Source organism: Miscanthus floridulus, chromosome 5 (assembly GCF_019320115.1).
Source record: "Miscanthus floridulus cultivar M001 chromosome 5, ASM1932011v1, whole genome shotgun sequence".
Lineage (NCBI taxonomy): Eukaryota > Viridiplantae > Streptophyta > Magnoliopsida > Poales > Poaceae > Miscanthus > Miscanthus floridulus.
The window spans coordinates 16,244,296-16,265,115 of NC_089584.1; the positions used below are offsets into that span (position 1 = coordinate 16,244,296).

The following is a 20,820-nucleotide window of genomic DNA, read 5'->3' on the forward strand; positions in this document are numbered from 1 at the left end:
ACTCGTCACCGAATTTTTACTATAACAATTTGGTAAAATGGTGTTCTTGCCCCTCTCCAGCAGTCCAATTGTGATTTTACCCTTGTTTTTTCAACTTTGTGATTTTACCCCTGTTATTTTAAAACGAACCATCCGTTTGCCCCTGGTTTGGATGTCTGTTAGATGGACATGGAATAAATGAATTAAAAAAAATCAAAATCTCTGCAAACAGAGGCAAAAAGACCATGTTGCCCCTCATCTTATCTTCAACCTCCTGCTCGTCTAGCCACAGGCAAACCACACGGTGTCAGCTTAGCAAGCATGGCGGGGTGTCGGCCGGTCCCAGCCGCGGGGCGCGTTGTGCGGGGGACGGTGGCGCCTGGCTGCGGGGCGCGGCGCTCGCCCACGACCGCGGCGCGCGCAGGGCAGCAACGGTGCCCCGGTCGTGACGCTCAGGTCAAGGCACGTGGGCGTCGCGGCATGGCCGGTGGGCTTGAGGGAGAGGGAGGACCTCCTCGCCCAGATCCACGCCGCCGGAGAAGGAGACAGAGGAGCTCCTCGGTCCCCGTGCCGCGCCGTCGCTGGAGGGAGGAGATAGGGGGCTCCCCGCGCCGCCACCGGATCCGATGTCCCCGCGCCGAGCTGCCACCGGATTCATCGTCCACGCGCCGCACAATCACCGGAGGGAGGAGAGAGGGGGCTCGATCCCCTGCACCGCCACTAGATCTAGCCGGGGGAGCGGAGGAGCGTCGCCGGATCTCGCCTCCCGCCGCATCACCCGCCTCGAGCCGCGAGGGACGCGGCTGCGGCCCTCACCACCGCGCCACCACGAGCTCCAGCCACCGCGAGCTCCAGCCACCACGCCGCCGGGGGGAGGAACGCCGCTGGGAAGGGAGTGGTGAGGCGCCGCCGGGCTGGAGAAGGAGAGGGAGGGGGAGGAACGCCGCTGGGAGGTGAGGAGAGAGTGCGGCCGCCACCGCCGCCCCTTGTGTCGGGCTAGGGAGACGCAGAGCGAGAGGGAGGATAAAATCACAAGGGCATATTTGTCCTTTGGTATAAAAGTTAACACCGTTAGGGGTGGATGACGTAGCAGGGGCAAACCGGTGCTTCGTGAATGGCACAGTAGGGATAAATTCACAAAGTCAAAAAAATAGGGGCAAAATCACAATTTCAATACAAAACAAGGGTACAAACGCAAGAGCCCCTAACAATTTTGACCATACGTTTTTTCTACAAAAAAAATTAGATACATCAAGTTTTCACATATATGATTCTTTATTGAACATGCTTCATTAGTGTTATATACATTGAAGTATCTAAGATTTTTTATAAGAAAAAACAGATGGTCAAATTTGCTACAGTAAAAAGTTACTGACAAGTAAACACAGACGGGACGGAGCTTGGCCCTGTGTAAGGATGGCAACGGGGATGTACCCGTCGGGTATCGCCAGAACGTTCTCTTCCCCGCTACAGAGAATTCATCCTGTCCCCGTCCCCGTTAACTGTCTCGGGTATAGATTCTTGTCCATCCCCGTACCCATCGGACATCGGTCGGGTAACAGATACCCGACGGGTACTACATACCCGATAAACAAGGACACTTGGGGTCGTAGCTTTGCAATCGGAGACGTTTCTTCTTCACCCGGGTATAAAGTGTTGAAGTCTCGGAGATGCCGAGGAGAAGGTGCAAGGTTGCGAGGAGGACGAGCAAAGGTGGCAGAGAGACCGAACTGAGGAAGTGAGGGGCACGAGCGCTCGTGAGGCAGGCGTGCTTGTGCTGCTGGCGGAGATGGTGAGGAAAAATTGAACTAGAGTTCCTAGAACACATAAACTATATATATGATTGTTCAGATTTGGGCCAAAATACCTATGTTGAGCTTTTTTGGGCCTAATACTTGCATGGCAACTCAAATATATGACAGCTCAAATAGTCGGGTTCTCCAACGGGTAACGGGGACGGGTAAACAGGGAACGTTCCCGTACCCGCTATACCCGTCGGGATAGATTCTTGTCCATTTAAATGTCCATGGATAAAGATATAATCACATTCCCGTCTACCTAATGAATCAAATACCCGTCGGTATCGGGGCCGTTGCCATCTTTAGCCCTGTGGGCGTGGGGTCTGGACTCTGGATGCTTGGGCTCGTGGTCGGCAATCGGACAGCAGGGCGAGAGCAACCGGGCGTCGCAGGTCCGACGGGCGGCACGTGTCGGCGAGCCTGACAGCGGCGGCAGATCCGGGCCTCCACGTCCGTATCCATATCCATCCATCCATCCATCAAACACGGAGGAGACAGAGGAGAGAGGAGCGATTATTTTGGACTAGTTCCACCGCTTCTCTTAATTTGCAGGACCACCACCGCCGAACGGCCACCGCCCGCGGCGCCCGCCGATCACCCCCCGGCGTGCGCGGACATGGGGCGCCGCGGCTCCTCCGACCGCCTCGAGGCGCTCTCCCTCGAGATCGAGCGCAAGCTGCAGAAGGTAACCCACCGCTTCCCCGCGTGCGCAGGCTCGGCGCGCTCGCTGCTCTGATTTCGCGGTGCCTGTTGTTCCGGCGCCGGTGCTCGTATCGTAGGCTTGCTGAATATTCCGTCAATTTGTGTTCGTCGCGCTTAATCCGAGGCTCAATCTCTCCAGCGCGCATTCGCTCACGTCGCTTCGCGAGAAATTCGAGGGCGGGCGGGGTGATTGTGGCGGCCGTAGACTGTAGGTTAGGCGAGGTGGCTCCGCGCAAGCAGACAGGGTCGCGTCTGGGTGCACCGTGCTGTGGGCGGCGGCGATGGCGACGGCACACAGGAGGATAATGGACATTATTCTCACCTGCTCGGCTGCTCCTGTTACTCTCGCAGATTACCCCCAAACCACCTTTGTTGCAGCTTTTTTTTTTTTTGGTAGCATTGACTGTCCTTTCAAATATCCCTTTTTCGCTGCATATATTGTGGTTTTAATGTAAAAAAAGGCCAATATTATTATCTGAAACGATTTAGGCAACAAGAGTCGTTTCACTGATAGATGACACATCTGTGTAAGATATATATACTGTCTATATTCCGTTGTTGAGTGGTTGAGATCATAATGTCACCTTCTGAAACTTTGAGGGCTATGTACATCTTGATATGCAGAGGTTGGAAGTTATTTCAAATAACTGTATCACTTACTAGATGCAATAATCTTGTTTTCAATAAAGCTTCCTTAATGAAAAAAAGATCATAATGTCACCTGGTTGACTATCTTCCATGCAGGCTCTGATCTCCAACTCACAGCGTCTTCAGATACTTCAGCAATTGTTTGCTGACATTGCATTGAAGGTGGATGATCGTGCTCGAGGTGCCATATCTTTGCATACTTTTGGCTGCTAATTTCCTCGGTCTTTTCTTTCCATATATATTAGATGCTTAATGCTTGATAAGTTGCTATTGATAATATTGCTTGGAACTAGGAAGTACTCTGCAAGTTGCTTTTGCTACTGCAGAAGTTGTATGGGCTTGCAACTATGATGATATGGTAATCAAAAAGGAAATAATAGAACAGATGTTGTGAACATGCCATTTCCAAATTGTTATATTGAGATAGATACACTAGACTATCGATTCATTTCATGACAAAATGTATCTTTTGACAGAATAGTAAGTTCTTTGCATCTGTCTGCTGTTCTCATATTGGCTGCTTTGAACTGGTATAACATGCACTATTTCTGCTTCAGAAAGTGACAACCTGTATCATTATCTTATGTTTATGTGATGCTAATTACTAGGACTGAGCTCAGATTGTGTGCTCCATGGTTTCTATAGACATGTTCATCAGGCAATACATTCAGTTGGCACATTCACATTATCACATAGGATGAGCAGAGCAATTGAAAGGAATTTAACCAATTTCTCACTTACAACAATACTACAATAGTAACACATTTGTTGCATTTTGGATTTCCTTGAGTCGACAACGTACTATATTTTGTTGTTGTATAATCTCTTTACATTAAGTCACAACTTCCTCTTATGATAAATAAATTCTTTTAAGATTATGCGGTCTACATTCACTGCTGATTTTTATAGACCCTGAGGCACACTTGTGTGCCGTTTCTTGAATCCTAGAATAATGAACTGCATTATACTTCAACAGATGCGATTATGAGTGAGAATGATGATGGCATTGCTCCAGTAGATGAACGGGAAGATGGTTGGCTATGCTTCTATGAGATTCTTGCAAATCATTTTGTTAAAGTGCCTGAAAGTGGCAGGCGTATACTTGAGTTGATAGTGCAACTCTGGAGCCAGTCCTTCGCGTCCAACATATTTGCACTTCTTTTCCACAAATGGGTATGCTGTGTTACTCAGTTAACAAATGGTCGGAGGATGTATATACAGGCCCAATTACATTATTAACATACCATGGTTTCTATTTCGAGTTCATATCCTTTAAAGTAATCATTAAGTTATCAGAAAAGAAAACATGCAGTTTAGGTTGACATGTAACATCAACCATCAGTCAGAAAAGTTAATTTCAGGATGGAATAAAATATAATTTGATTTTCCATTGATTATTCCTTGAAAAGATATGGTTCTCCCAATATAGGTACATCGATATTTAAACTTTTTTTTTTTTACTAATTACAATTTTGTTATGTAGTTGTTCGAAGCCCCTCTTGATGAAAAGGAAATATCGCTACGATATAGCTCTGCTCTTGTTCAAGGTGCTACAAATGTATTTTGGTATGATTGCAAAAATAAAAAGCCATCATTATTATTAATGCTTTTTTAACCTCAGCTATTTTCTGCTACAGTTGAGAACATATCGTGGTTCTCTTTTATTCTTTTTTTTTCTGCTTGAAACTGCCACTGTCTAAATAATATTTTTTTGATAGGATTGACATACAGACAAATACAAGACATTTTCTCTCTTTGTATCATGTAAGTGCTGGCTTGATTCCTCATGATTTATCTCATTTCGAAATTACTCTCCACTCTCCATGTGTATTTGCACCACTTACGTTTTTTTCTTTTATTATTGAACAGTATCTCCTTGAGGATGTTGCTCTAGTCCCTGACCGACTTACTAAAATATCATTACAGGTTATTCTCTCTTCATAGTTCTACTGTACTTCTTTTCTCCTAACAATGTCCAAGGCTATGTTATCTCTTTTCTCCTAACAATTTTCATCATTACTCCATAGGCTGGTAGAGACCTTTTCCTTCTGCTCTCTAGATTCATATTCTTCTATGATCAAGGTAGGTGCCCTTTTTGTATCTTCTTAAGGCCGAATGCTTATTATGTACTACTAAAGTGTTGCAATTTTGGGTATGCAGATCCCTTGCTTTCTAGTTTCCTAGAGCATTTCCCCACTTTTCCAAATTCCTTCTTGGTTGGTGGACCAGCAGATTACTTTGTAATTGAACTCACTGATCTGGTTGGTCTCTTTGTGATACAGATGTGCTATTCTGTTCATCTGATGACGAGGTGTATCATCGTCAGCTAAAACTAACTTCTTTGGTCTTCACTGCAGCTTCAAAAGCTAAAAATTGAGCCAGTACTACTGCACTACCTCTCCCGCATGAGCATACTTCAAGGTACTAACTACCCTGGATATGTTTCCAAAGGAGTCAGGCACACACTAATGTTATGATTCCGTTCATCTGCTGCAAGGTCAATTTTATTTAAGCAATGACTTAATTCATGCAGGGCTGGAACTGAGATTGAGTACAAGCACCAGATTAAAGGCCTGCCTCTACAGCTTCACTTCTCCTGGTGGCCCTACGTACCCAACACGTGCGGTGCGGCATGCAGCCTGGAATACATTGGATTTGCTGTTCCCTGTGAGTACCGCATTTTCTCCAATCTTAGTACAGTTATGAATTCACAGTACTATTTGTTCCTATGGCAATTTGCCTTGAAAGTAAATATGGTTTTATTTGATACATCTATGTTGGTGATACATATTTTTTTCCAGTGGACGCATATGTAGCAAAAAATGCTGAAGTAGATGTCTAGATGATATACTGTGTTTTTGTGATACCAAACAGACCTGGTGATTAAGGCTAGTTATGTCATAGATTAATGGGCAGAGCCCTTTTGCAATCAACCAATCATTGCTTGCTTTCTCTATGTCGTTGCCTCTCCGTTGTTGTCAATAAACTGTCTTAGATTGATCCACATACTTCATTTATTCAATTCACCACTATAATTTGGTAAAAGGATAATATGATGCCTCTCCTGGTTGGTCATCATGGGGTTGTTGGTTGGCTACAGATCGGTCGTTACCCAAGGCATGTGATCAGCCTGTTCTTCCGGCTGCTGTATCCGTGGTACTGGCCTTCCTCTTGCTGGAACTTCGTGATGACCTGTGCCATGACTGTCTACTACTACATCCTAAACCTGCTGGTGTCTAGTTGGGAGAAACTGAGGCGGCCCAGTCACCGGAGAACGCATGGTGAATGAAGACGTGGCAGCCCAACTAGTAGCACCTTGTGTTGTTGTTCATTTTCTTTCGTTTGCGCAAGCAGTGTTGTAGTAAGTAGTAGCAGCTTATGCGTTTGTCCAAACAGCATGTCCTGTATAAGCTGCTGTGTTCGTTCAGTTGTTGATATAGGAAGAGGAACAAGTAAAATGGTAATGAAGGAGAGCATGTGCATTTCTGGCTTCGTTTCTCAGGAACTCATCTGCAGTGTCCTGCACCCATTCATCTCCAAAATCTTTGGACGGACTATGGACAGACTCCAGAAGGATTGCCCAGTAGTACTACTTGCTTTGTGTAGAACTGTAGATGGAAGTTGAGCTGCCTCCTGCTGCTTTTTGTTTACTTGGGTTGCTGGATACCAGTCACACTAATTGATCCAGGCCTTTGATTTATATTTTTTTGGACTGCGTTGAGCTTAACTTGAATGACTGTAAAGATCAAGAGATAAATCTTCTGTCATCCGTTTGGAGGACATGGTCTCCGTTGGGATTAAGTTGCTTGCTGCCAGTTTTTGCACTCCCTCCGTCCACAAAAGATGCAACAATGGTATCCGTGCCGGTTCATCTAACTAAAGTCTCATCAAGTTTATAGTAAATAAATAGTATTAGCATTTATATCTTAAATAAATTTATTGTGAAAATATATTCTATAACTAATCTAACAACACTTATTTTGTATCATAAATGTTTGTACTCTTTATATACATTCAGTCAAAGTATAAACTGTTTAACTCTTTGAAAAACAAGAATTGATTATTTTTTTTGAGTGGACGGAGGGAGTACCAAGGGAAGCAATCAATATATTGCTTGGTACTTTGTACTGTTACATTCCCTGGATAGTGGGATCAGTAGTTTGCACTCCTCATTCTCGCGTTCTGAGGGTCTTCATTCACTTCTTCATGCAGCATGGAATGCTTCATGCGAATACTTCATTTACAGCGACCCTTGTTTACATGTTCAGTACACCTGGTACAGATTCTGGGTTATAATCTTGATATACGGTGGTCATATTTTACTCCAAAGATCTGGCTGCAAAAGAATGAAGGCAGAGCTTGGTTCAGAAACACTGAAACACTGTAGTCAAGTACTGTGCTGTTGGCCCACATGCTCCTCCTTACTGGGGGCTTAGACTGACCTAATCTTGCTGACAGACACTAATGCACGCCCCCGTTTCAGTGCTTTATGAAGGTTCGACAGGTCACCTCAGCTTTGGCGTTCTACTTTTACCCAAAGCCCATGCATTTCTCTCTTTTGCGTTAATCTTCACCCAGAGTTTCTTGCAATGACTAGCTAGTTTGGTAATAACCACTGAAAGACAGCTCGAGATCTTATCTTCTGATCTTCGTTGGTCTGTTCGCTGGTTGGTTTCTAGGCTGATAAGCCCGGCTGGTGCTGATTTGTTGTGAGAGGAAAACACTGTTGGCTGGCTGATAAGCCTTGACTGAAACCAATAAGCGAACATGCTTATAACAAATACTCTTCTGTGTTGGCAGGTGAAAAGGTATAACTTCCATTATTCTTCACCCAAATTTTCATCCATTTATTTATTGGTTATTGATACTGGGCAAAGTCTGCACGGTTGTTCCCCTTTAGTATCCAGTCCTTTCTGGTAAGGCTCCTGCTCGTTGTGGCAACAAGGGTACCACATGTACAGCATGTAGGAGTACGTGTGATTAGTGTAGCTGTCAACAGTATGTCCATCTGAAGCCAGCGTTATTCTTGGAGTACCTTAGCTATCATTCTATTCAGGTTGTGTATGGCCTTGTTTAAATAGGGGTGTTCGGATACTAATAAAAAATTAAATTACAGAATCCTTCATCTCGTAAATTAATTGTAAACTGTGTAATTAGATATTTTTTAGTCTATATTTAATAGACATGTATCTAAATATTCGATAGAAAAGGAGTTAAAATTTTAAAGGGAGCAACTAAACAAGACCTATGTTTCTGATTTGGTGAGCCAGTTATGTTATTAGAGGGCAGAGGCTGGGGTACCCCTCCGGCTTGGCTTCAATTTGGAAGCTTAATTAGGGGACCAGATTCTAGTCTGGCAGGTGCCGTCCCTCACCTCACCCGGGGCTCGAACCCGGGACCTCCGTTTCCGGAGGTTGGTCACTTACCATCTGACCGAGCACCCTCCCCTGAGCCAGTTATGTTAAGCTCACTTTCGTTTCATTCCTCCACCCAACTTGGCAGGCTGCCATTTAATTCTGTGCTTGCTTCGGATTTAGCTGGGGTTATGCCTTGTTTAGTTCTTTCTCCCTAAAGTTTACTTTCTATCTTATCGAATGTTTGGACATATGCATGGAGTATTAAATATAGACTTACTAATTGCACAATTTGCGACTAATTTGCGAGACGAATCTTTTAAGCCTAATTAGTCCATGATTTGACAATATGTTGCTACAGTAACACATATGCTAATGACGAATTAATTAGGCTTAATAAATTCATCTCGCGGATTACTGACGGATTCTGTAATTTATTTTTTTTATTAGTATCCGAACACCCCACACGATATCTCGATGTGACACCCTAAATTTTACACTCTGAATTTAAACGAGGTATGGTTGCTCATAAGAGTCCCACAGTGATAGTGATAGGATAGGATCCACTTACCTTATTGCTGCTTTCAGCAGTGACACCATGGCTAGCTAGCTCGATTAGCTGGTGGTGATGGACCAGCACCATTTAAACCAGCAGGTTCCTGTTTTGGAGCAGTGAGCATCGATCAAGGAACTCCTTAATTAGAGCTTGGATCTGGGATCGTTCTCGTCCGGTCTCCAATCCGGACGCTCGCTCACCTGTCGCCTCCGCGCGTGTCCGTGCGATGAGCCGTGCAGCTAGCGTTAGCTTGCTGTGCTGTGCAGCCGTGGAGCCGTGCAGCTAGCGTAGCAGGCAGCAGCAGCTGCTGCACATGGATGGATGCCTCTATGTGGCGCCTTCAATTTGCCATGTTCCCCCGTGGGCCGTGCATGATGGGGAAGTGCGGCCAACGGAACCAACCATTCGAGACGACGACAGAAGCTCTGCCTTGGCCACTAACTGACTACAAGGAAAAAGAAACCAAAAGCTGAAACATCGCCATTTAATCAAAAACTCTATGGTGGTACACGTACAAATAGAAAAGGAACGGCCACGTCATTATCTGCAATGCAATGCAGGAGGCCGGGACTGACAGCAGCGCCTCGCTGAAGAGCTCCACGTCAATGCAGATGCAGATGCAGATGCAGATGCAGGTGCCATGCTACCTGCTGTCTGCTGAACTAGTGTCCGATCGAGCTCTGAAGGAAGACGCCGGCCGGAGCCGGACACATGGCACTGCAATTTGCATTGAAGCATCTGTCTCTGCCTCCTTTTTCCTCTCAAAATTCCAATCTCCCTGCTCGCTTGAAGTATTTCCAGCGTACTTTTCAACGAACGAACAATATTTTCATCTCACAACAAATCAGCATAAGCCAAATTTCAGCCAACCGTCCATACTGCTAGGCAGTGGCGGATCTACAGGGTATGCCGGGTATGCACCGGCATACTCTGCGGTCCAGCCAACACGAGTAATACATCTGTGTAGGCCTCGTTCGCTGGTCTGAAACTTGGCTGAAACTGACTGAAAATACTGTTCAGCTGAAAAAAAGCCGAACAAGCCGAATATAGGATAAGCCGAATAGGGCCATAATGTAAAAAGAAAAAGAAAAACACACACGATGCTTTGCCTGCCCCCGCTAAGTCCGCTGGGTGCGTTGCGAAGTCACGATCCCAATCCCCAACAGCCGCCGCCGCGCCGCTCTTGCTTCATCTATGGCCTGCCTCACGAACTCGCAAGGCGCGATCCGATGATCTCGTCCTGGCTGTGATTCTACCCATTTCATTCCTGGAAAAGAAGCCAGCGCGGACAGCGGTGCCTACGTTCTGCAGTTCTGGTCGGCTGGCCAACTGCTGCTGCCAGCGTTCTGGGCTTCTGGCCGGGAAAGCATTCAGCAGCTACCTGGACTACTGCTGCCACCGCTGTACTTGTAATTTGTAAAGTACGCAGACTCACAAAGACTTCAAGAATTCAACAGACGACTTGCACAGGTTTGCCAGATTTAATTATTTTATAATTTACTAATCTCTAAACATACATAATTAGTTACATTATTTTTTAGAATTGTTCAAGAAAAGAAACGGAGATATTATCTCTTTTCTAGAAACACGCAGCCAAAAAGGCCGCGACGGCTACTACTACCGCTTCAGATCATTGTAAATCACCTAAATAAGTCAAATAACTAGCATCGTAAGTATTTAACTCTCTTTTATGCCTATAATTTTAACTATATCTTTATCGCGTTTGAACTATTTATGTCATCACAGTTTGTGAAATAGTTTCTGAATTTTGATTTAATCTTTGAATTTAAGACTTGTCATATTGTTTAGTAGATGTATGTATAATTATTTTGCGGATTTGCAATTGTTTACAAATTTCAGTAAATGGTATTACCGAATTGTATAAGATTTTTTTTGTACGGCATACCCTACGATAAAATTCTAGATCCGCCAACTGCTGCTAGGACGAGCAAGGAGGATTTTGATGTCAGTCCAGACTCTAGAAGGCCAGATTGCCTAGTGGTGTACTACAAATGCTTTGTGTTAGATGGAAGTTGAGCTATTCCGCTGATGATTTCTACGTCTGATAAATCAGCTGAAGCTGATTTGTTATGAGAGAAAAATATTTTTCAATGACTGATAAGCCGGATAAGTTCAAACGAACATGACTGCGTTGCTGCCAGTTGAGGTCCTGATTCGGTGTAAAGGTCTAGAGATACAGATATTGGACCATGTTTGGATTCCATGGTTAGAGTTAGTTTGAGTTATTTGGAGCTCAAATAACCCTGAAATATCCAAACAAGTGTGTTAGAGTAGGGTTAAAAGCATCTAACCCATCTAAAAAAACTAGCTCCCCAAGGAGATGCTAATTGGGGTTATTTCTGATGGGGTCCATACTGGAAAGCAGTTTTCTCACCTCTCTAGCCCGCACCGGATCCCATCGCCCGATTTATCCCCTTCCTCGCGCCTCGCGCGACGACGGATGGAGCGCCGCCGCCGCCGGCCCTAGCGCTCTGCGCTGCCGCCCACCGCACCTCGCCCCCAGCGCTCGCTCCCCGCGCTCGCTCCCGGCGCTCGCCCCCGCGCTGGCCCCGGCGCTCGCCCCCAGCAAGCAGGAGCTGCGCCGCCACCAGAGCTAGCTCATGCTTTGTTTTATGGAGATAGTTCCATTTGATAGGCCATTTGATAAATTCATTTGTTGTAATCCGACCAGTATATTTTTCTTAAATTCAACGTGTTTTGGATGCGACATTTGTAAGGATGATTTGTTTGTGTCATTTGTGAGTGAGAGAAGGTCACACAAGAGATAGCCACACCAAATCCTACTGAAAAGGTACTTTAAATGAGCCAAATGATTGAAAAGTGCAATTATTGTCAATCTAAACTTGACATCCAAACACCACATGGGTTAGAGTTAGTTGAGGGCTAGAGTTAGAGTTAGAAACTCTAACTCTATCCAAAACAGGCCCATTAAAGATCTTGAGATACAAATCTTCCGTCATCCGTTTTGAGGTCATCAATTGTCACGGTCTGATGTAATTAAGTTGCTTGCTGCCAGTTTGTTCCTGCTACCAAGGCCGGGAAGCAATAGTATATTGCTTGGTACTATACTTTGTACTGTAACATTCCCTGGATAATAGCCCCGTTCGGTTTATCCTATGTTCGACTTATTTTTTTAATCGAAACAGTATTTTTCTCTCACAATAATTCAGCCATAACAGTATTTTTTTCAGCCAGTTTCAATCAAGATTCAGCGAGCCGAACGGGGTCAATGGACCAAAACTGTGAGGTGGCATCTCTTGAATTCTTCATTTGGACTTTGCACTACTCGTTCTCGCGTTCAGAGGTCGTTCTCGCGTTCAGAGGTTGTTCATGCAGGGTGGAATGAATATATATATATATATATATATATATATATATATATATATATATATATATATATATATATATATATATATATATATATATATATATATATATAAAACTACTACCCTGTAGCTGGCACTATCGGAGACCAGCTCTTTGCTGAGTGTCAAATGGTTTGCCGAGTGTTGTTTTTCGGGCACTCGGCAAAGACGCCTTTGCTGAGCGTTTTTTTTGACACTCAGCAAAGAAGCTCTTTGCCGAGTGTTTTTTTTATACTCGGCAAAGAAAATTTCAAAGCACATTTTGAAGCAGTAAATTAATTCAAATGAAAAAGGTTTTCAACTACAAAGTTGTATATCTCATCAAGATGTACAATGTTTGTTTTGGTCTTTTCTTCATATGACAATGTGAAAGTAAATTTGTTTACAAATCTAACATATCTCTCTTATAGTTTATGAAACTATAAGAGAGATATATAAGATTTGTGAATAATATTAGAACGACCATGTCGGATGAACAGATGACTAAACAACCAAAATAAACTTTGTATATCTCGAAAAGTTATGAAACTTTGTAATTGACAACTTTTTAATTTGAAATCATCTTGTCATGCAAAACTGTGTTTGAATTTTAATTAAATTCAAACTTTTCAAACGACCTCGGATGGAAAAAACAACCAAAATAAACTCTGTAGATCTCGAAAAGTTATGAAACATTGTAGTTGGCAACTTTTTGATTTGAAATCATCTTGTCATGCAAAACTGCGTTTGAATTTCAAAATTTTGAAATTCAAATTTTGTAAACGACCTCGGATGGAAAAACTTCCTAAACTAAAAGTGTAGATCTCAAAAAGTTATGAAACTTTGTAGTTAACAACAGCGTTATTTGAATTCGTTTAGGAGGTTCGCGCGCAGGGGGAGGTCGCGGGTTCGAATCCCGTCGGCCGCGTTGCTGCGAAATTTACTCGAAAAATACCGGAGATGGGCGGGTGCTGGCCGGTGGGAGATGGGCGGGCGCTGGCCGGTGGGGGCCTCCATCGATTAAATTTTTTTTTCATTTTCCCCATTTTCCCCATTTTCCCCCATTTTTTCAGTTTTTTTTCGGTTCCAACTTTGTCGAGTGTCGGGCACTCGGCAAAGACTTTGCCGAGTGTCCGATAAAAGGCACTCGGCAAAGAATTCTTTGCCGACGGATTTTTTACCGGAGGCTCTTTGCCGAGTGCTGCACTCGGCAAAGGCTTTGCCGAGGGCAAAGCGTCGGTCTCCGGTAGTGTGGCTATAAAATAACTTATTCTGTAGCCACTTTGAGTTACGATAATTACCATGTTAATTTACGAGATTATAGTAACTCCTTATTAAGTGGTTTACTGTAATGTTATGGTAAATATCCTCATGTGTTATAGTAACACAACTATCGTAAATATGTATTGACATTATCGTAAATTAGTATATAAAATTATCGTAAATGAAGGTGACTATAAAATAACTTATTTTGTAGCCGGCTACTGAATATACTCTTCATATATATATATATATATATATATATTTATTTTCTAAATGTTCTAAGCTAGCATTGTTCTTGGAAGTACCTTTATTAGCTATCCTATATATATCCAGGTGTGGGTGTGGGGTAATATCCAGCCAGTGAGCCGTGGCAGACACGTGCATGGTGCACAGCCCGGAGATGAGCAGCGTTAGGTTTGCTGTAGTGCAGCCGTGCAGCAGCAGCTGCACATGGCAATGGAGCCTTCAGCCTTGTGGTGTGTCCGCTGCCTTTGGCCGGCCTAGCTACCCCGTGGGGACTGGGCCCGGGGAGTGGGACGGAAGCACTCTGCATGTCTACGTTCCTAGAGGGTGAGTGCGTGCCTGCGTACATGGAATAAGCAAGAGTAAGAAAATGATATGGGGCCCCTCTCTGGCATGCATGCAAGAATTTACCACTTACGAGAACGTTTTCTTCACCATTTACGTCAAAAAATATATATACAGGATCAGAGATTCTTGTCTTCTGTAAGTTAGGACATGCAGTGCAACCTAGTACCTGGCATCCAACGAGGCAACGGCCGAACAGAAGATTCTAACTTGTACTATGTCAGGTCAATGCAACCAACGACACTGACAGAGCAGCCTGCCTCACAGAAATGGTCCACGTCAATGCAGAGGCAGAGGCAGGTGCCATGCTACCTGCCGAAGTAGCAGCGTCCGAGCTCTGAACGCATGCAAAGACGCCGGACATCGCAGATTCCGCAGCGTGTGTCCTTCCTCTAGATTCCAATGAATTCGGCCGCTAGGAGCAAACGTCGTCGTGGATGAGGTGGAGGCGTGGAGCTAGGCTAGGCAGATGGATGGATGCCACTCCAGGTCCAGGTCCAGCACATGCTTGTGGCCGGCCATGGCGGCCATGCCCTCCGAGTCGTCTCAGATTTGTTTGCATTGATCTCATCTCCCCACGCTGCCACGCAGCCCTGCCCAGCCGGCTCTTGAAAGCGACGAGACGACGCCTCTGCAACATAGTAGGAGTGTATATGTGCTCTCCCATGAGACCATGGCCATGAGTCATGAGTAAAGATGGGCGTGGTTCGGATCACCGGTCCATAAAATGTAACCAAATGGGCTACATTCTGACATCAGATAAAGGATTTGGATCGATGGATCAGGAACCGAAAGATCCAGCGGTTCGATCCTCCCCTGTCTGGCAGTACATAAGGCGCGACCTCTCGCTCAGACCTTGCCCAGACGCCGATGAGGGCGCCGCGGCCGGTGCAACAACCTTCCCCGCTAGCGCCCGTCCTCGCCGCCCTCCAATGCCCACTCTCGCTCGCAGCTGCTGCCGGAAGCTGCCCATCGCGAGGGACCCGTCGCGCGCGCTCCGCGAGGATGGCCTTCCACCTGGGGTCGCTGCAATTGTGCGGCTTCCCCCGTTGCCGCCGGTGCCGGAGCCAGTGCCGTCGCTGGCCGCGCTGCTGGTGACGCTGGTCTTGGCGCTCCGGCTGATGACGGTGCAGCTCGGCGCGATGCTGGTCACCGTGGCCGCGACGCCGGAGCTGTCAATGCTGCTGTGCGGGCTCGCCGCGCCGCTCGGTGGCGGGGACGCGTCCCACCTCCCACGAGATGACTGGCTTCGGGACTAGCTTATCCCGGCCGTCGACAGCGACGAAGGGACACAAGTCGGCGATGCAAAATGAGATGAGTATTAGAGTAATAATGGCCTACGGACGTTATGAGATGCTAATGGCTCATGATGTGCATGCACAAGTAGCTTCGCTTCGCCGCCATCCTCGATGCCACCGCCGCCGAGATCGCGAGTGAACCTGCTTCTTCCTCCTGCCGGCGTCCGGCCACCGCTTTGTGGCCACATTAATTAATTTCCCTCTCTGATGCATTGCAAAGCTTTGTTGCCTTGCCTGCGACCCGTAATATCCATTGGGACCCAAGGGATCAGCATGAAACGACGGTGCTCCGACGTTCATTAGATGGATCGATGGTTCTGCTACGGTTCGCACCACGGAGCAACCATCCCCATCTTGAGTCATGAGTGCACGCACACACACACGGAAGGACAGTTTGGTGCCTGCTGGGTGACTGACTGGTGTGGTGGCTACTGAAGCCACTATGCCGGCCGCCGAGTAGTGTGTGGGGGCTGGGGGCGTGGGGTGAGCTTCTGAGCTGCGACCGTGATCGCATTCGCATCGCCCCCGGCCTGGAACTGGATAAGATGCTGAGCTACTACTACTAGCTTTGCCTGCAGCCGCACATGGAACGGGTTCAATGCCTTGCCCTACCGGATTTTTTACTATTTAGCCTTTTTTTTTTAAGTTTCTCTCAAATAGATCCCTGACGGAAAGAATTTCGGAAATGGACCCTTGGCTCAGCGCCAGAGTGACTGGCATCGAGCTCGGCGCCACGGTCATTGGCGCCGAGGTCCCTGAGCACGGGGAAATGGCCTGCCAGGGGCTCAGCGCCATAGTGAATGGCGCCGAGACACCTGCATTTAACCCAGCCTGCACTTCTTCCCCGAGCGTTCTTCCTCTTATTTCTCCTCCGTCTCGGGTTTTTTTCTCGCCACTTCACCCTACCTCACGAATCGACATATTGGACCTTGAAAACCTTGATTTGATCCGTAGATCTTCGAGAGCAAGGTATACTCGCTCACCTCCTTGTTTTTCTCGCATCGATTCGGTACATATTAGTCGGATTTTTGAAACTAAGAATCGTCATCACTTAGGGTTTCATTGTATCCCTCAATATATGTATTATACAACCGTTGGTTGATTCCAAGGCGTGGAAAAAGCTAGCAAACCAAGCCACATGTAGTTATGTTATGGGTTCATTGTTGTGGATGAAATGAGAAACCCTAGGTTTAGGGTATAATGTTAACTGCTTTTGGTTCTTAGAACGAAATTGATTGTATTGTAGTTATGGTTCTCATTGATATTTTGTTGTGATGTTTTTATTTATGTTTGTTAAATTATATCCTTTTGTTAGATGCAAGAAATGTTTCGGGAGGAGTTTTGGCGAAAACGGGGTCGTCCTCGAGAATTATACCCCGACGCGTCTAGCAAAGATGCCCCCGTTCCTCCTGACCTGCTTGTCCCTAACTGTGACTATGGTTTCCCAGCCCATGTTTTTCAATCGAAACATCCGGACACAGCCGCGCGTTGCTTCTACACATGTAGTCGGTTTAATTTAAGAAATTATTTGTGCTATCCTTTTTCTTTATTTGTTTAAGTATGGTACTAATATTTTGTTGAATCTCGTTGTGTAGGACCATGAGAGGTGCTTTTTCTTTCAGTGGATCAATGGTGCAGACAAGTTTGATCCTAGATACCTCTTTTTCAACGATTGGTTTAGAGGGAGACATCCACGTGAGCACTTCAAGCGGTGGGTTCCACCCCCCTAACCCTCTGGTAATTATGGCTAAGGAGAAGCACCTAGCCATAGTTAGACGACTCGAGGAACCTTCTCTGTGCGATTGCGGAGATCGAGCTGTGATAAACCCTGAGAATACGTTGGAGTTTGTGTGTCCAAACAAGCATGAAGTAAGTGCAAAGTGTACGTGTTAAAATCTTGAGCTATATGTGTTCATGTACTAATGTCTTATTATTTAGGTGTATTCAATGACGAAGTGTCGTTTCAAGGAGTGGTTGTATGGTCCTAAGAACCAATGGACCAGAAGAACCGCGGAGGGTTAAGGAAAAGAAGAAAGAACGGGTAATCTACAAAGCACCGCCTGTCATGTGCGAATGTGGTGTAAAATCCAACTATGGCCTAGTCCCTTTGGAGCTTGGAATAGGTCATTATTACAGGCCATATGATTAAGTATAATGAGGTTCGTTATTTTTCTAGGTAAACATGAAATCGTATTTTGTTTGTTTTGCTAAGACATATATGATATAATATTTGTTTTGAACAGAGCACTAGGAAATGCAGTTGGGAATGTTATGATGGTCAAGCTAAGTTCTTGGATGAACTGAAGAAGAGGCAAGTAGTTGCACGGAAAGGGGATATGGACCTGACTACGTCAACCTATTCGTTAAACATTACAAAGAAAAGATGCATGAGTTTGCTAGACAACACGGTATTTGTAACCCGATTGATGTTGGGCTTAACAAATGGCGATTGGAGAGACGGACGACGTTAGAGGAGGAGAGGGCAAGGAATGAGGCAAGGGAGGAGACAAGAGTACAGATGCAGGTCTTGAACGAGCATGTTGCTACATTATGTGCCAGTGAGTGCTTGAAAACCTTTTTTTCATTGCGTGGTTTTAAATGTAATATTATCGCGTTGCTAACTGATTGCATTTTATACATGAAGGGATTAGGTTGCAGCGGGGAACATGCTGCAGAGGTGGCTCGTGCAAGGTATGAGGAGAAGAAGTTAGATGGCCATAGATCACGAGCTGGTCGCACCGTTCAATCACCGATTGTGTTGTGTGATGACGGAGACGAGGATGAGGACGACACTGGCAGACTGAGTGAGCCCATTGCTCTAGTAGAGGCGGGCATACAAGCGCAGGAGGCTAAGGACGACACTGGCAGACTGAGCGAGCTCATCTCTCTAGCAGAGGCGGACATTCAGGCGCAGTAGGCTAACGACGACACTAGCAGACTGAGTGAGCTCATCGCTCTAGCAGAGGTGGGCTTACAGGCAGAGGAGGATGATGACACGTTCTTCACTTAGGCCGCAGCGGCCGTAGATGAAGCGAAGGCTGCTTACTACAAGCGACAGGCAGGTCAGAGCAACGCAGTTGAGCCTAGCCACAGCAATAGGGTTGTAGTAGAGGACTGGTACTCGGATTATGAGTTGCTTACTCAGTACGTTTCAAATTGAGGATTTGGAAGTGCATTTGCCCCTATGTCTATTGTCGACACTTAGTTGTAGTATTAATATGTTGTGTAATGTGGCATAGTATCGAACTTTTTATTATGTGGTTGTTTTCATTATCAATGGTCTTAATATTCCGCTTAATGATACGGACGTATTTCCATTTGAACACGTGCTGCAAAAAACAGTTAACGACATACGGCATTATACAAATCAACACACGAAACACATTAAATGGCATGTGACTACATGTACCGAACCTGGGTATAGATTTTCTTTGACTAAACCTAACATGCCTTAGGTAATTAAACCATGCCTTCAGTAATTAAACCTAACATGCCTTAGGTAATTCAACCTGGGGTTCTCCACAAGAAAAAGATAAAGTCATCCTAGTAGTGTGGCCACATAGCAAATTATGTTGCACCTTCTCCATAGTAGCCTCCCGTTGTTGGTGGTGGTGGTGGCGGGGGTGATGGGGGAGGCCCCTTTTTCTTGTGGTTAGGGCAGGTGCAATATGGATCATTGCAGAGTGCCTCCTGTGAATCGGCACCATTGTTGTTGTCGTCCTGTTCGTCGTCCTTGTAACCGCTGCTAACTTCCCTTTCTAGATCGAAGATACGGTCTTGTAGGTAGTAGATGTACTCCATATGCAGATAAATAGGTCGAGGATCGACCCACCTACTGAACCCACAGTTTTCTTCGGCCAAGGAAGACTACAAAAAGTATGTCGTGTAAGTGATATACAAGACAAACATATTGAAGAAACAAATAGTAATAGCAATTACCCATGCTCGCGGGCATTTGAAGAAACGACGACCTCCATCTATTCCCTCGGTGAACATCTGCACTAGGCAGTTCCTCACCATGCATGCATTTTGGCCACTCTTCTTTTCTTTCATCGTATCCTCTCAGTGGTGCCTCTTTGGTGAAATCACTTTTGCTCTCAACTAGGAACCTCTCATAAAGAGCTTCCTCAAAGAAATCAGGACCAAGAGGACCCTCCCACCCCTAGGTAGTTTTCTTCCCCTTTCCTCTCCCTCTGGACGACCCTCCAGACATTGGTACTACAACGAAAGCAAATGCTGAGGAGTGTTCTTCTTCCTTGTTGTTTGTGTGAATGAGAGGGAGTGAGTGGTTATTTATAGGTTGAGAGGAGGAATGGAGGCCTGTCAATGTGCCATGTCAGCGATCCATGTGCCTCTTCACCTCAGCCCTTGGATCAAACAGTCATAAGATGGATGGTGGAGATAGAGTTTAGTTGTGCTTCCTTGCATGTTGTCCATGCATCTGAAAGGTCTATATCAGTGATGTGATAATTCGATGCTATCCGTGTATCTGAAAAGTCTATGTTTATTGTCTGAAAAGCATAGATTCATTCACTGTTGCTTGGTAATCCTAGATTCTTCTACACAGCGTATGTACAAATATTCCTAGATTATACATGTAATAAATTTATAGTTAATCTATGTACTACATTTGTGCCTTTGTACAAGTGTAGTATGATTAAAGGTTCACGCAAAAAATTCGCAAGATACGGTCTTGTATTAGGAGCATCCACAGTTACAAACAGAGACATCAATATATATTCTAAACATTTAATCATCCAACAAGCATAATGCAACCACAACGAATATCACAACCAACATAATATGTCATGCAAAGTCCAAATAGTCCACAATGTCCATACAGTCCCGAATAGTTAAAGAAAAGTAAATACAAAATTCACAATAGTTCATAGTAACACCTACCACGTCCCTCACTGTCTCCTACTCTTGCCCCTACCCTTGTGACCCAGAGCGCTGGTGCCTGGAGTGTAAGGGTCACGCGAATGGCTGTCGCCTAGTGCCTAGAGGCGGTAGTAGGATGAGTCGATGGAGCATCATGGAGCTGAGAGGGCCCAAGCTCATCGTGCCTCTTGTCCATGTCATCGTCGTCGGCCTCCTCGTCCTCCTCCCCGTCCCCTGTAGCTGCTTGACTAGAGGAACCCAAGGCTCCTCTTCCTGCTGGAAGGATCGTACACGTCATGCAGTCGTGTTTGTCCTGCAACCACAACGACCAGCCGCACGGCAGTAGACGACGTGACAGCCTCTATTGTACAAAACTATGTTAACTGA

The 20,820-nt window shown here is 45.4% G+C and overlaps 1 protein-coding gene across 1 annotated transcript; it reads left to right on the forward strand.

Moving 5' to 3' along the window:
* Window positions 1-2,245: 2,245 nt before the first annotated feature.
* Window positions 2,246-6,624, forward strand: LOC136449588 (uncharacterized). Its single transcript, XM_066449646.1, has 11 exons — window positions 2,246-2,463; window positions 3,225-3,309; window positions 4,105-4,301; window positions 4,612-4,694; window positions 4,847-4,892; window positions 4,998-5,054; window positions 5,156-5,210; window positions 5,289-5,389; window positions 5,486-5,549; window positions 5,662-5,795; window positions 6,229-6,624. The coding sequence occupies exons 1-11, from the start codon at window positions 2,395-2,397 to the stop codon at window positions 6,415-6,417; spliced, it is 1,080 nt and encodes a 359-aa protein (XP_066305743.1). The 5' UTR covers window positions 2,246-2,394; the 3' UTR covers window positions 6,418-6,624.
* The last annotated feature ends 14,196 nt before the right edge of the window (window positions 6,625-20,820 follow it).

Bases quoted from the DNA above. Each gene is read 5' to 3' on its own strand.
- LOC136449588 (XM_066449646.1), top strand. From the start codon at position 2,395: ATGGGGCGCCGCGGCTCCTCCGACCGCCTCGAGGCGCTCTCCCTCGAG. The intron at 4,695-4,846 runs GTATGATTGCAA...TTTTTTTGATAG, and splicing joins GGTGCTACAAATGTATTTTG to GATTGACATACAGACAAATA. The intron at 5,055-5,155 runs GTTATTCTCTCT...ATTACTCCATAG, and splicing joins TTACTAAAATATCATTACAG to GCTGGTAGAGACCTTTTCCT.